Here is a 14,434-nt window from a genome sequence, read left to right as displayed (position 1 = left end):
TCCTGCCAAGTTACCCCCTCAGTGCCCATCACCCAGTCACCCCAACCCCCCCACCCACTTCCCTTTCCACTACCCCTTGTTCGTTTCCCAGAGTTAGGTGTCTCTCATGTTCTGTCACCCTCACTGATATTTTCACTCATTTTCTCTCCCTTCCCCTTTATTCCCTTTCACTAATTTTTATATTCCCCAAACGAATGAGGCCATAGAATGTTTGTCCTTTTCCAATTGACTTATTTCACTCAGCATAATACCCTCTAGTTCCATCCACGTCGAAGCAAATGGTGGGTATTTGTCATTTCTAATGGCTGAGGAATATTCCATTGTATACATAAACCACATCTTCTTTATCCATTCATCTTTCGATGGACACCGAGGCTCCTTCCACAGTTTGGCTATTGTGGACATTGCTACTACAAACATTGGGGTGCAGGTGATAAAACCTAATTTTAAGTAGATAGATAGAAAAACACTTTATAAATTATTTGTAGATAGAAAAACACTTTATAAATTACTTGTTTCAAATGATATGATAATTATAAAAGGCTAGTTATTACATAGTTTATCTTTAGTTTTTAAAGTACTATGTACTTTATCTTTTTATTAATTTTTAAAAATTTGTTTCTCCTGTGCTTTTTTATTTTTTAAAATTTTATTTAAATTTAGTTAACATAAAATGCATTATTGATTTCAGAGGTAGAGGTAGAGGTCAGTGATTCATCAGTCTTTTTTTTTTTTTTTTTTGATTCATCAGTCTTATATAACACCCAGTACTTATTACATCACCTGCTCTCCTTAATGCCCATCATCCAGTTACCTGGTCCCGCATACTTTAATTTTAAAAGCTTGTTTTTGGAGCACTGTTTCCATGACAAAATGTGTTCTGTGTTTTATTTTTTTTTTTTTTTTATTTATTTATTTTTTTGTGTTCTGTGTTTTAATTTGGACTCCAGGAACACTTATTTCTACCAGTGAGATCAGGGATTCTTGTAGTGTCTGTCTATATAGCTCTTAGCAGACTTTGACTTAGGGCTGGGGAACCCATAGGCAGGTTTTTGGCTTTTTTTTTCTTTTTTTCTTTTAAGATTTTACTCATTTATTTGAGAGAAAGCATGTGTGGGGGTGGGGAGGGCAGAGGGAGAGAGAGAAGCAGACTCCCCACTGAGTAAGGAGCCGGATGCAGGGGCTCCATCCCAGGACCTTGAAACTGTGACCTGAGCTGAAGGCAGACACTTAGCCAGCTAGGCCACCCAGGCGCTCTCCGTAGGAGTTTTCTGTGGGAGTTTATGGATTCCTTAGGTCAAAGCTTGAATAAAGTGTGGATTACAACAGGGCTATAGCCAAATTCTCTTATTTGTAGGCATTCATAAGTTAGGCATAAAGTCAGGAATTGGCTCTCCTGGAAGAATATGAGCTGCTGTTCTCCATGCTCAGTAAAGATGTGGACCAGAGAGCAGGAGACAGGAGTTCTATTTAATGGTGATAGGGCATAAGGGCTTTGTAGGAAACTTTGATCTCTTCCTAGTTCATATCCATTTTACTCATTATTATTTTTGCATCCTGATTTCGTTTGATAAGATACTAATGGACTGGGAATAGATAAGGAGCTATAGTGTGGCTAGTTCAAACCCCTTTTACCTGATGAGATTAAACCTGTTGTAGAAGAACAAGAGAATATTAACTATTTTAATACTACATTGTAGGCACATCTAACAGGTAATCAGTTTGTAGTCTCATGCAGTGTCTTGGCAGTGTGGTAATTCTTATGACGTGCTCCTAAGAAATACTGTCTTTTTTTAGGATTGTGACAATGGAATTTTATGGAAAGAATGATCTGACATTAGGAATATTTTTAGAGAGATACTGTTTCAGGTAAGAACAGATTTTCTCCTTATGTTCTGTGTATGCTTTTCTGATGCCCAGAATTTCAACCTAAAACATAAAGAGGAGTTGAAGTATTGTGTGGCCTCCACTATAATACCATGTGTCAGAGTACCATACAAAGAAGTCATCTATTTCATATTCAATCCCAGGATGTCTTATCTACTTCGTTTTGCAGATCTTTGAGTGTCTAATTATGCCGCCATCTAAGAGTTTTTTTTAGGATGTGTGTCTTTACAGTGATTGAAATGAGAGGCAGGAGAAGCATAGAGATCATCTAGACCTTGGTTTAAGTCAGAGTTATCACCTGCCACTTTCATGAAGAAGAGCAAGTAATTTTTACCAGCCCCCATTATAGGGAATAACAAGCTCCAGAAGTATCATGGGCTTTCCTAGGTAAAATGAAGTGACATTTTAAAAATGTGAAGCAAATAGAAGGTGCTTAATAAGTGGAACCCATCACTGAGTTGTAGCTGAAGACAGGCTTAGCTGCAGGCTCTGAGCGTGCGAGTGGTGCCTGGAATAGGTCGTCCACTGGCTATCAGTGCTCTAGAGAGGACACTGAGCTTCCCGGACAGCGGTTCCGATTAGCCAGTATTCATTCAACATTACTTCTCGGTTTCATGGTTAACGTGAGGACTTTGTTTTTGTCAAAGGCCTTCTTATCAGTGTCCTAGCATGTTCTGTGATACCCCTATGGTACATCATATTCGGCGCTTTGTCCATGGCCAAGGCTGTGTGCAGATAATCCTGAAGGAGTTGGATTCTCCAGTACCTGGATATCAACATACAATTCTTACTTATTCCTGGTGCAGGATCTGCAAACAGGTAAATGTACCCTGTTACTCTAATATTTTGTACAGCATCATTTATTTATTTTATTATTTTTTTAAAGATTTTATTTATTTATTCATGAGAGAGAGGCAGAGACAGAAGCAGGCTCCATTCAGGGAGCCCAACGTGGGACTCGATCCTGGGTCTCCAGGATCAGGCCCTGGACTGAAGGTGGCGCTAAACATACTGAGCCACCCGGGCTGCCCAACATCATTTATTTATTTTTATTTGTGTAGTTCTTTTTGGAGAGGATGATCTATGTTATTTTAGATTTATTTTTCACTAGGCTCTTATTTCATTTACCTTCCAGGGTAAATTGCATTTTGTGTATTGCATTTAGTGTTTGTTTCTGGAAGTTTTCATCTTGGAATTTATCAGTCATTATGTAAAATATAGATATCTTGTTTGGTAAAATTATGGAGATTATATCTTCACAATTCTCAGTTATGTTTATTTATTCAGCAGACACTTATTTAGCACCATCTGTGTGCTGGGGACTCTGAGGGCCTGGGCATGGCTCCTATCCTTTAGCAGGGAAGACAGACTTGTAGCACAATAGTATAGTACGCTAGGATGTTTGTCTCTGTTTGAGCCTCTATCAACATTTCTATCTTAAGAGATACAGCTGAGACCATGTTTAAATTGACCTCTTGAGAAAACGACCATGTGTTATATTTCTAGTGTGTGCTTTTCTTTTTTCACTCTGGAGGAAATACTTGGTTGACAATATTATAAGCTTTTAATACTCACTTTTTATCCAGATTGTTTGCAGTGAGCATAGGCCAAGTTTAACTTTGTTTACTTATTTTGGAGTGTGCTTTTGGAAGGCACATGTGAGAATTACAGATAAAATAATAGTGTGACCTATATCAGTATCAGTGGTAAAGGTAGGCAAAATCAAAGTCTGTTCCTTTTGCAGTAGCAAGCGTACAGCCATGAGATTGTTTCTTGTAACTAGCTGTTTTTTAATACTTATAGGCCTTTCTTTCCTATTAGATAGCTGGTACTGTTTTATTGTGGAACATGTGAACTTCTGTAGATTGAGCAGTGAATTAAAGGAATAACTTAAATTAGAGTTGTGTATTTTACATGCTTTGGTGTATGTACTTTAATTAATTTATAGATTTTATTTATTTATTCATGAGAGAGACAGAGAGAGGTAGAGATACAGGCAGGGGGAGAAGCAGGCTCCATGCAGGGAACCTGACGTGGGACTCCATCCCAGGTCTCCAGGATCATGCCCTGGGTTTAAGGTGGCGCTAAACAGCTGAGCCACCCAGACTGCCCTGTACCTTATTATAAAACAAAAACTTTTGCCTTTGGGGTTATGTTAGAAAGGAAAAGGTGAATGGTTTTTGTTATACAAAAATGGAAAACTTCCACATGTCAAAAAAGTTACATCATGACTAAATAGTAATATACTTAATATTACATTTCTGTAAGGCATAATAGAAAAAGAGTAAAAGGCATAACAAAGCAGTTTCATACAAATGGCCAATAGACATGTGCAAATAAATTTTACTCAGTAGTTAGAGAAATGTAAATAAAGCCAGTGAAGTGTGGTTTTATTTTGTTTTGTTTTTAAGAAATTACATTGCAAAGCTTTGTAATTCCCAAGATTGGTAAGAAAGTGGGGAAGTTGTTATTCTCAGATATTGTTGGAGATTGTATAAACCAGTACCTTTGTTTTTAAGATTTTATTTATTGAGAGAGAGAGAGAACATGAGCAGGGGTGTGTGGGGGGTGTGGGTTGGGGTAGAGGAAGAGAGATAAGCAGACTCCTTGCTGAATAGGGAGCCTGCCGGGGGGGGGGCTCCATCCCAGGACCGTGGGATCATGACCTAAAGGCAGATGCTTAACCAACTGAGCCACCCAGGCCCTTCCCAATACCCCATTTTGGAAGACTGGCAAAAAGTATCAAAGACCACACAAATGTTCATGCCATTTGGTCTACCAATTCCCACTTTTCTTAATTTATTCCAAGGAAATAATTATGGATATAACACATATGTATGTATACACAAGAAAGTTCATCAGAGCATGATCAGAATAGAGGAAAAACTTCTAATGTCTTAAATGTGTATCAGTAGGGATTGGTTAGATATGTCCATACAATGGGATACTCTATGGCTATTAAAAATCAAGTTACTTAAGAGTATTTTAGGTGGGAAAATATTTATGATACACTGCTAAGTAAAAATAATACAAGACTATGGAGCTAATTATAGGAAAGACTTTATTTTTAAATACAATGGCTGGGTACCTTCTATGTGTTTATACACATATATATGTACATATAAATATATATACACGTACATAGAAATAAAGTAAATATACTAGCATATTGATGTTGGTGGTGGGATCACCAGTGGTACTGCTCCCCCAACCATTCCTAACTCTATCCACTTTATTTTTTAAAAGATTTTATTTATTTTGACAGAGAGAGAGAGCACAAGCAGGAGGAGTGGGAGGGGTAGAAGCAGGCTCCCCTGTGACCAGGGAGCCTGATGTGGGGCTTGATCCCAGAACCCTGAGATCATGACCTGAGCTGAAGGCAGACACTTAACTGACTGAGCCACCCAGGTACCCCTGTATCCACTTTTAAACAATTCTTTTTCTAGTCTTCTTGAGTCAGAGTATATTAGATTTGTATTAGAAAAGAAATTCTTTTTTAAAAAAGAGATTCTCAATATGTAATTACATAACAGATGATTTATATGAATTTCAGGTAACACCAGTTGTTGCTCTTTCCAATGAGTCCTGGTCCATGTCATTTGCAAAATACCTTGAACTTAGGTTTTATGGGCACCAGTACACTCGCAGAGCCAATGCTGAGCCATGTGGTCACTCCATCCACCATGATTATCACCAGTATTTCTCTTACAATCAGATGGTGGCATCTTTCAGGTAAGAAGTCAGAATGATCCTATACACAGTCACATATTCCCCAGAAGACTTTGTGAACATTTCTTTAGTAACTAGATTAATTTGCAGTGTGTGTAGTCCCCATCTCCACCCTTGCAAATGCAGAGGGTCCTATTTTGTGCTAAGAGTTTTCAGTGTTGTTATTTTATTTAATCCTTAATTTAAGAAAGAGTATTATGATTACCCTCACTTTCAAGTTTATAGGTCACTTAGAGAGCTAGCAAGTGATGAAGTCATGAGATGAACGAGTAGATCCACCGCTTCAGATGTTAGTCTTAACCACAGTTTTCTACATGTAGGCATTTGTTAGAATTTTGGCTGAGACATTAACTAGCATAAGGTTACTTGGGTATTCCAGATAGAGCTGAAATCCAGATAGAGCTAAAATCACTAGTTCACACAATGATATTAAGTGGTATTGTGGTATTAAGTGATTTGTGAAAGCCTTCAGGCTCGGCCTTCAAAATATATCCAGAATCTGAACACCCCGACCCTCTCTACCATTCCCACTCTGCGCTGAGCCTCTGTTGCCTTTCGCTCGAGTGTCGCAGTGGCCTCAGCCAGTTACCCTGTGGTCTGATCGCAGCCCAGTGGTCAAAGTGGTTGTGTTAAATGAAGATTGGCTCAGGCCACTCCTCAGCTACAGACCTTCAGTGGCTGTCTCAGTGAGTACGAAAGCCAGAGCCCCTTTATGGGCCTGTGAGTTCCACGTGTTCTGGCTGCTTAGTGCCTCCCTGTTCTCGCCTCCTCCTCCTGTCCCCTCACCCCCTCCTGTCCCCTCACTGCAGCCTCAGTTCAGTCAGGTGGGACCCTGCCTGGGAGCCTTGCATGTGCTCCTCCACTCCCCGGATATCTGCCTACTTTTCCTTCCTTCCTGCAGGTCATTGTTGACATTTCACCTGCCCTGGCTCTTCATCCCTAGCACTCCTACTTCCCTTGCTTGCTTTCTTTTTCTCTGTAGCACTTACCATCTTACACTGTATGTTTTAACTGTTCATTTTGTTTATTGCCTGAGTCTCCTTATTCCTGAATCAGGAGGGCAGTAATTTTGGCCTTTTAGTGCTGTATCCTCAGCACCTAGAACAACATCTAACACAAAATAGGCCCTTAGGAATTATTGGCAGTTAGAGCTTATTTCCTTTTGGAAGCAAGAGCATTAAACATCAATCACTGCTCGGATGGGTGATAACATTTATTAGACAACATGAGCTCTTGGGTAGAAAGGCTCCTAAGGGACTCACGAGGAGTAAAGACTCATGAGGAATCCTCAGGAGCTGGGAAGGTGACTTGCTTCTAAGCTAACTGTAGGAAGGGGTTCCTCTCATTCATAAAGCTTTTTATCCCAGTCCTTGAGGTTTATATGCGTAAGAGGCAGCCTCAGGTGATACATGATGACATCACAGGACAGTGAAGAAACAAACAAGACAAAACCATTCCAGAATTGGGGAGGATAATTATAATGGTTGAAACTTGTCTTCAGTACTTTTATAACTGTTTTAAAATGCTTTTTTGTAGAAACTTTGTCTTGTGTCTCTTAGGATTTACGTTTACCTCTACTCTAGATATGAAAAGATTTTTTACTTTCTTACTATTACTTGTATTTTTTTTCTCCCAGTTATTCTCCCATTAGGCTTCTTGAAGTATGTGTTCCCCTCCCCAAAATATTCATTAAACGTCAGGTCCCATTGAAAGTGTCCCTTCTTCAGGATCTGAAGGACTTTTTTCAAAAGTAAGTTTTAGTTTATTTGATCATCTGTTTTTGTGTAGTATTACCATGTACACATTTTAAAATATCATGTTAGTTCATTTAGCTTTCTTTGAAAACAGAAATAATTATTTTTCTAAATATATGTTGCATATGTCCAATGTAAAAAAAAGAAATGTAGACTGCATAAAAGTATAAAAAAGAAATCAAACCTTCTTAGACATAGCCGGTGTTAAAATTTTGATGGACATCCTTATAGGTCTTTTTGTTGCAAAATTGTATATGATTCTTAATCTGACAAACTATAGTTAAAGTTTTGTGTGTGTAATTTTTCTATTTATGTGAGATTAGAAAGTTTAATTCTAACTTTTCTAAAGAGTTTAATGTTTATGGTTTTATTAGAGTTTCACAGGTATACCTCGCTGTTGATGAAAGACTTGCATCTTTAAAAACGGATACATTTAGCAAAACAAGAGAGGAAAAAATGGAAGATATCTTTGCACAAAAAGAGGTCAATCATTTCTTTGACAGAAACTCAAAATTAACTGTTATCAGAAGTTTCTTTTGGGGTGTATCTCAGACTGCTGGAATTGTTTCTGCTCCCTATAGATGGAAGAGGGTGAGTTCAAGAACTGGATTGAGAAGATGCAAGTGAGGCTCATGTCTTCCTCGGTCGACACCCCCCAGCAGCTGCAGTCCATCTTCGAGTCCCTCATTGCCAAGAAGCAGAGTCTCTGCGAAGTGCTGCAAGCTTGGAATAACAGGTGTGCTTTGTAGTCTGGCATTTCTGTTATATCTTTGCAAAATTTGCTTTGCCTTGATGTTTTTAATTTATAAAGGCCTTTAATTATTATGGATGTTACGTTTTACCCTCCAGTTGTGGAAGTTTTTATTTTTCTGTCACCACTTCCCCTTCTTCATTTAAAACATCTATGCTAATCTTCAGGTAGTTTATAAAGATGAAAAACCGGATGAGAGCAGCTTTCAGTGCTGTTTCAAATACTTAGGAGTGTGTGTGCTTACTGAATATAATATAATTGAATTAGTATTCCATGGAGTGATTATTGGTTTTTAGGTCAGGACTTTCAGATGTATTATTATGTGTCTTCTTAAGCTTTTATGTAAATATTTATTTGGGGAAATATTTCCCCTTAATGCTTATTTAAAAGTTCAGAGATTATTATCTCATTTATTTATGGAGCATCTGCATTATGCTAGGCAATGAGTAAGGCATTAGATAGACATTCCATCTTTTATTTGGTCTTATGAATCCTACAGTGTATATACTGTTGCCATTTTACAGAGGAGGAAACTGTAGCTCTATAAGAGACTAAGACATTTCCCCAAGTTGTGTGGTTATTGTCAGAGCTGGGTTTTGAGCTCAGGTCTCTTGGTCTCTAAAGCTTGTTTTTTGTTTTGTTTTGTTTTTAATTACATTATGCTCATAATAATTTACTATTCTTTTATAACTATAGTCATGTCACTTATATGTCTATAACTCTATAACTCTTGATTAGTTGATTAGAAATAATAAATAATTTTAATATCTATTGTAGTCAAAATAGGAAAATCTAATTATTGTGGCTTCACAGTTGTAAAGAGAAAATTTGTAAACATTATTCAGAATATTAGAAACAAACTGTATTCTCTCCTCCTCTGTCCTAACCCTTTAATTATAGATTGCAAGACCTTTTCCAACAGGAAAAGGGTAGAAAGCGACCTTCAGTTCCTCCAAGTCCTGGAAGACTGAGACAAGGGGAAGAAAGCAAGGTGATGAAATGTGGTCTTGTCTTTGGTTTTTCCTTGATATAAATATTATAATCAATTTCATTTAAGACAAAAGTGGTAATTTAATACTTGCATTTAATAATATTAGGTAGAGGTTTTTATTTCGCAGTTGTGAGGTTTCAAAGAGACATGTCCTGGATTAATTTTTTTATCTTGCTTGAAATAAAATTGTTCATTCATTTCACACATTTATCAAAAGCCACTATCTAGGCATCACTGGAGATAGCATCATGGTTGCAGTAGATGCTATAAAGAACAAGTTGTGGATACTCTATAATAGCATCCTAATTTATTTTACTATGTAGTTTTGTGTGTTTTTTATCTCTGTGCTTAAGTGAGAAGGTTTTCTTAAAGGACCTATCTGTACCGGGTTAGTTCTGCACATTGATTTAATTGGCTTTTCCTAACTATATTGGTTTTTGTCTTGTTGCGTAACAAATTACCACAAACTTTGTGACCTAACACACTAGTGTATCATTTTATAGGGGTCAGGAATCCTGTGTGACTAGGATCCCTGCTGAGTCTCACGTAGTTCAAGTCAAGATTTCAGCCAGGGCCATTATCTTACCTGAGGTCAGGGTCATCTTCCTAGCTCATCCAGGTTGTTGGCAGAATTTAATTCCTGGTGATTATAAGCCTGTGGTCCCACTTTTGTTGCTGGGAGTTGAGCAGAGCCCATTCTCAACTCCTAGAGGCTGCCTGCATTCTTTGCCATGAGCCCCCTTTCATCTTCAAAGCTTGCAACAATGCATGCTTCAGATTTCCTAATTCCTATTCTCTGCCCTTGTGACACAGATCTAAAGGACTTGTGTGATTAGGTCACTACCTGGATAATCTCTCCCCATTTTAAGGTTAATCAATTTGGGACCTTAAATACACCTACAGAATCCCTTAACAGCAGTATTTAGATTAGTGTTTGAATAACTGGGGAAGAAAGATGTGTATACCGGGGATAGGTTTCCTGGGGGTCATCTTAGAATTCTATTACATGAACCATATTTTCAGATAAATTATTATTGTCAGCAAAATATAAGGGGTTAATTTTTTTTTTCAAGATTTATTTTATTTTAGAGAGAGTGTGCATAGGGGCAAGGGCAGCAGGAAAGGGAGAGACAGTCCCAAGCAGACTCTTTGCTGAATGTAGACCCCGTTGCAGGGCTCGATCTCATGATCCTGAGATCACAGCCTGAGCCAAAACAACCAGTTGGATGCTCAATCCACTGTGCCACCCAGGCACTCCATAAGGGTTTAGTATACTGATATGATGAGGGACTTTGAGAGAATTTATTTATATATATATATGTTATATATAAATATATATATGTTATATATAAATATAAATTATATATTTATTATATATAAATATATATATAAATTCTATATATATATATGTGTATAGTATCTGTAGGGAAGTATTTTCATAGAATAATAAATTCAAGTGCCTTGGATCTTGATGCTTCTTTTTCATCTCAGAAACAACTGTGTAGGAATTACTTTTCCTTAAGGTTTAGGTGAGAGTAAGAGTAAGGGTTACCAAAGATGATTTATACATTAGTATTTGCCAACTAACCTAGAGCTATTAATGGCTAACACAGACTGTTAGTGGCTTTTCCATTTGCCCACTGAAGAAACTGCAAAGCTAGTGGTGTAAGACTTTTAATTATAATACATAGATACATAATTGAAAATACAAAATCATTCGGTTAAATGATCATTTTTTTGAAGGTTTGAACAATGATTTGAAACTCTGTAGCATTGCCTGTATTTTCATTCAGAAACTAATTTTTGAGTACTTTTAGGGACTATTCTAGTTTCGAGGCATATAGTTCTGAACAAAGGCCATAGTTACTAACCTTGTGGAACATTTGTCTAATGAGAGAGGAGACTGGCAGTAAACCAATGAACAATAAACTTTTAAAAAACAAATGGAAAAAAGGCTATGAAGAAAGAAATAAGGGAAATGGAGAGTATTGCCCAGGGAATGGATGGTGGTGGCTTATTTTATAAAGGTTGCCAGGAAGATCTCTCTGGTATGGTGAGCAAATCTAAAAATGTTCTAAGTAGCCATCTAAGGAATGACTTTGTATTCAAATTATGCACAGGGTTTATAGTGGTTCGAAATATATCTTACCTGTGGATAATGAGACTCTAATTAAAGTCCAGTGGTTGGGGGATCCTTGGGTGGCTCAGCGGTTTAGCACCTGCCTTTGGCCCAGAGCGTGGTCTTGGAGTCCTGGGATCGAGTCCTGCATCAGGCTCCCTGCATGGGGCCTGCTTCTTACTCTGCCTGTGTCTCTCATGAATAAGTAAATAAAATCTTAAAAAAAAAGTCCAGTGGTTAATAAAAGTATACTAAGTTTGGTGGATAATCATAAGTAATTTTTAGATACTTTAATGTTAGGAAATGAGCTGCTGTTTAGAGCACGATTCTCCAAACGTAGTTCAAGGACCCCTGGGGGTTTAAGTCCCTTTCAAGGGTTCTTTCTGCAAGATTTCCCTTTTTTCAATTACATATCTGTGTGAGGCTAGATTTTCTTTATATTCTTCAATCAATAATATAGCTGAACAGATTAAATACAAAAGCCAGAGATGATTCTTGCAAATACTAGTATTTGCAAAAGTGTTAAAACAGTGCCACCTTTACCAATTTTTTTTTTTTTTTTTGGTAAGTAATTTTTTAATTTAAAAACGTTATTTATGGGGATCCCTGGGTGGCTCAGTGGTTTGGCGCCTGCCTTTGGCCCAGGGTGTGATCCTGGAGTCCCGGGATCAAGTCCACATCAGGCTTCCTGCATGGAACCTGCTTCTCCCTCTGTCTGTGACTTTGCCTCATTCTCTCTATCTGCGTCTCTCATGAATAAATAAGTAAAATATTTAAAATGTAACAAATAGCATTTTTTTGTGTGTGTAGGGGTTTATTATTTTTAAAATGAATTAATGCGTATTCTGAAACTTCCTCAGTTTTGATTTCTAATAAGATAAAAATCAAAAGTTACAACCTATATAAACAAAAGCTGAGTGTCTTAATAGTTCTTAAGAGGCTTAAGGTTAGAAAATCTTAAAAATATGATTTTAATCAAATTTCCTTAAGAATAAAGTATTTACTTCTCTACAGATAAGTGCGATGGATGCGGCTCCGAGAAATATTTCTCCAGGACTTCAAAATGGAGAAAAAGGTTGGTCCTTGAGTAGTGATCACCTCCTATTGGATTTAAAGAAATTTCTTAGTCTATAAGTTGTTTCACTGGCTAATTTTGAGAATTTTTTCTGATGCAGTTGTTATAGATGTGTTTTTTCCTTTCTATAGAGTATTGTAGCACTGTAAGTTTAAGATTATTATAAAGTTTATTATAAGAAAATAAATTAGAGATGGTTGCTGTTAGGGGAAGAAAAAAGAAAAAAAGGAAATTGAAATTTTGTCTGTTCCAAAGTCAGCAGGTTTCACTGCAAAAATATTAGAAAGCTTACGTTTTTATGTCATTAAAATCTTTCCTAAACCTATGTTGTCTTTCACAGTATTTCATTGAATAATTTGATGCCATCCTAGAAAGTTTGTAGAGAAATTTCCTTAGACTGTCTTTGTGGAACATGAGCTCAACTCGTAATTCTTGTCATTTTCTGTTATAATTAAGTGAACTTTCCCCTTGAGAATGAGCATGTGATTTTTTTTCCAGTGATGTCCAAATTTTATTCCCTATTAAACTGAATGAATTAGTGTTTAGGTAGCCATTATGTCCTAGTGGAAAAGAATATTGGACAAGAATCAGACTTGGGTTGCTGGTCCTAGTGCTATCACTAAGACTTGACTGTGGTCGGTCAGTTCATATAACCTGTTTGGATATTTGTATTGGTTTCTAAAATATGTGCTAAAGTGACCTAAGTAATTTTTAGGAAGTTAAAATTCTTTGGCTTAGGAGGTAGAAATATGAGTAGGCATTTAAAAAACATTTCTGTTGGGGGACCTGGACTCGTGTTTTTAAATGACTCACTTAAGTTTATTTTTCTCTAGAGGATCGCTTCCTAACAACCCTGTCCAGTCAGAGCTCCACCAGTTCTACCCATCTCCAGTTACCTACTCCACCAGAAGTCCTTCCTGAACAGTTGGTGGGGGGGCCCCCCGAACTCGATACAGCCAGCAGTTCGGAAGGTGCTGTTAAAGTCCCTTTTACTGTACTTTATCCAAAAAAGGAGAGCACTGTGAATGCTTTGATACAAATGCTTTCTTGTATTTTAGATTTGTAAATTTTATACTTAACTAAATGCTATTTGGGGCACCTGGATAGCTCAGTTGGCTGAGCAGCTGAATCATGGTTTTGGCTAAGTTGTTATCTCAGGATCCTGGGATCGAGCCCCATGTCAGGCTTCCTGCTCAGCCAGGGAAGGAGTCTGCTTGAGAGCTTGAGATTTTCTCTCTCCTTTCCCTCTGCTCCCCCTGCCCCCGCCAACCCCTGGCTTGGGCATGTGCATGCACACGTGCGATCTCTCTAATTTTTTTTGAAAAGTGCTGTTTTAGATAGAGCTTTTTACTATATCACTTGCTTTACTTGACATATAAATATCTCAATCAATTGTTTCATTTGTTTTCTGGGATATTACTTTCTTGAGTCCCATAAAACATATGGTTGTTGCCTTGTAAGAAAATAAGAGAAATTGTAGCCATTTTTCCAACAACTATTTATTTCAGTAATAGCAAATTTATGCCTTGCTTGTGTTTAAGCAGTAACTACTGAAGTAGTACAAACTTTAAAAATAACGTTAAATTGTAGGTAAGCTCAGATGTAACAGCCACAGTATACATAACTAACTGAGAGTTGCAGTGATGACAAGAAGAGCTATGGCTAAATTCACGCAGGCTAAGGCAGTAATTATATTGTGGCTGCTGCCTGGTCACTGCAATAGTAAGCCATCGATTATAGGATGATACCAATATCAGAGAAGTTTAAATGTAAAACAGTTTGCTCCTTGGAGTCTCTGCTGTCTGTAAATGCTTCACTATTGCTTCTTTCATCCCCAAAGAGTCCTTATTCCTAGATCAGAAATTTTGTACCATAATTGGTAATTATGATGTGCATATGTCTGTATTCCAAAAATGACAGGAAATAATATTGATGCTTTATAGTTTTGTTTTTTTTTTCTTCTTGAATATTAACATATAACTAGAATATTTTTTATCCTAGATGTGTTTGATGGACATTTGCTGGGGTCCACAGATAGCCAAGTGAAGGAAAAATCAACCATGAAAGCCATCTTTGCAAATTTGCTTCCAGGGAATAGTTATAACCCTATTCCATTTCCTTTGTAAGT

At 37.3% G+C, this 14,434-nt stretch overlaps 1 protein-coding gene across 4 annotated transcripts in view; it reads left to right on the top strand.

Moving 5' to 3' along the window:
• The window catches only part of PIKFYVE (phosphoinositide kinase, FYVE-type zinc finger containing), an 83,423-nt gene that overhangs the window by 52,599 nt on the left and 16,390 nt on the right, over nt 1-14,434 (top strand). For all 4 annotated transcript variants that reach the window (XM_077885360.1, XM_077885361.1, XM_077885362.1 and 1 more), the window contains 10 exons: nt 1,798-1,869; nt 2,535-2,706; nt 5,441-5,619; nt 7,253-7,366; nt 7,745-7,853; nt 7,952-8,106; nt 9,022-9,112; nt 12,246-12,306; nt 13,140-13,277; nt 14,308-14,428. In XM_077885360.1, the coding sequence (XP_077741486.1) occupies nt 1,798-1,869; nt 2,535-2,706; nt 5,441-5,619; nt 7,253-7,366; nt 7,745-7,853; nt 7,952-8,106; nt 9,022-9,112; nt 12,246-12,306; nt 13,140-13,277; nt 14,308-14,428 (1,212 nt within the window). The remainder of the gene's footprint in view (nt 1-1,797; nt 1,870-2,534; nt 2,707-5,440; nt 5,620-7,252; nt 7,367-7,744; nt 7,854-7,951; nt 8,107-9,021; nt 9,113-12,245; nt 12,307-13,139; nt 13,278-14,307; nt 14,429-14,434) is intronic.

This window comes from Canis aureus, chromosome 36 (genome assembly GCF_053574225.1).
Source record: "Canis aureus isolate CA01 chromosome 36, VMU_Caureus_v.1.0, whole genome shotgun sequence".
Lineage (NCBI taxonomy): Eukaryota > Metazoa > Chordata > Mammalia > Carnivora > Canidae > Canis > Canis aureus.
The sequence above is the reverse complement of the archived record's forward strand: the minus strand, read 5'-3'. Positions and strand labels throughout refer to the sequence as shown.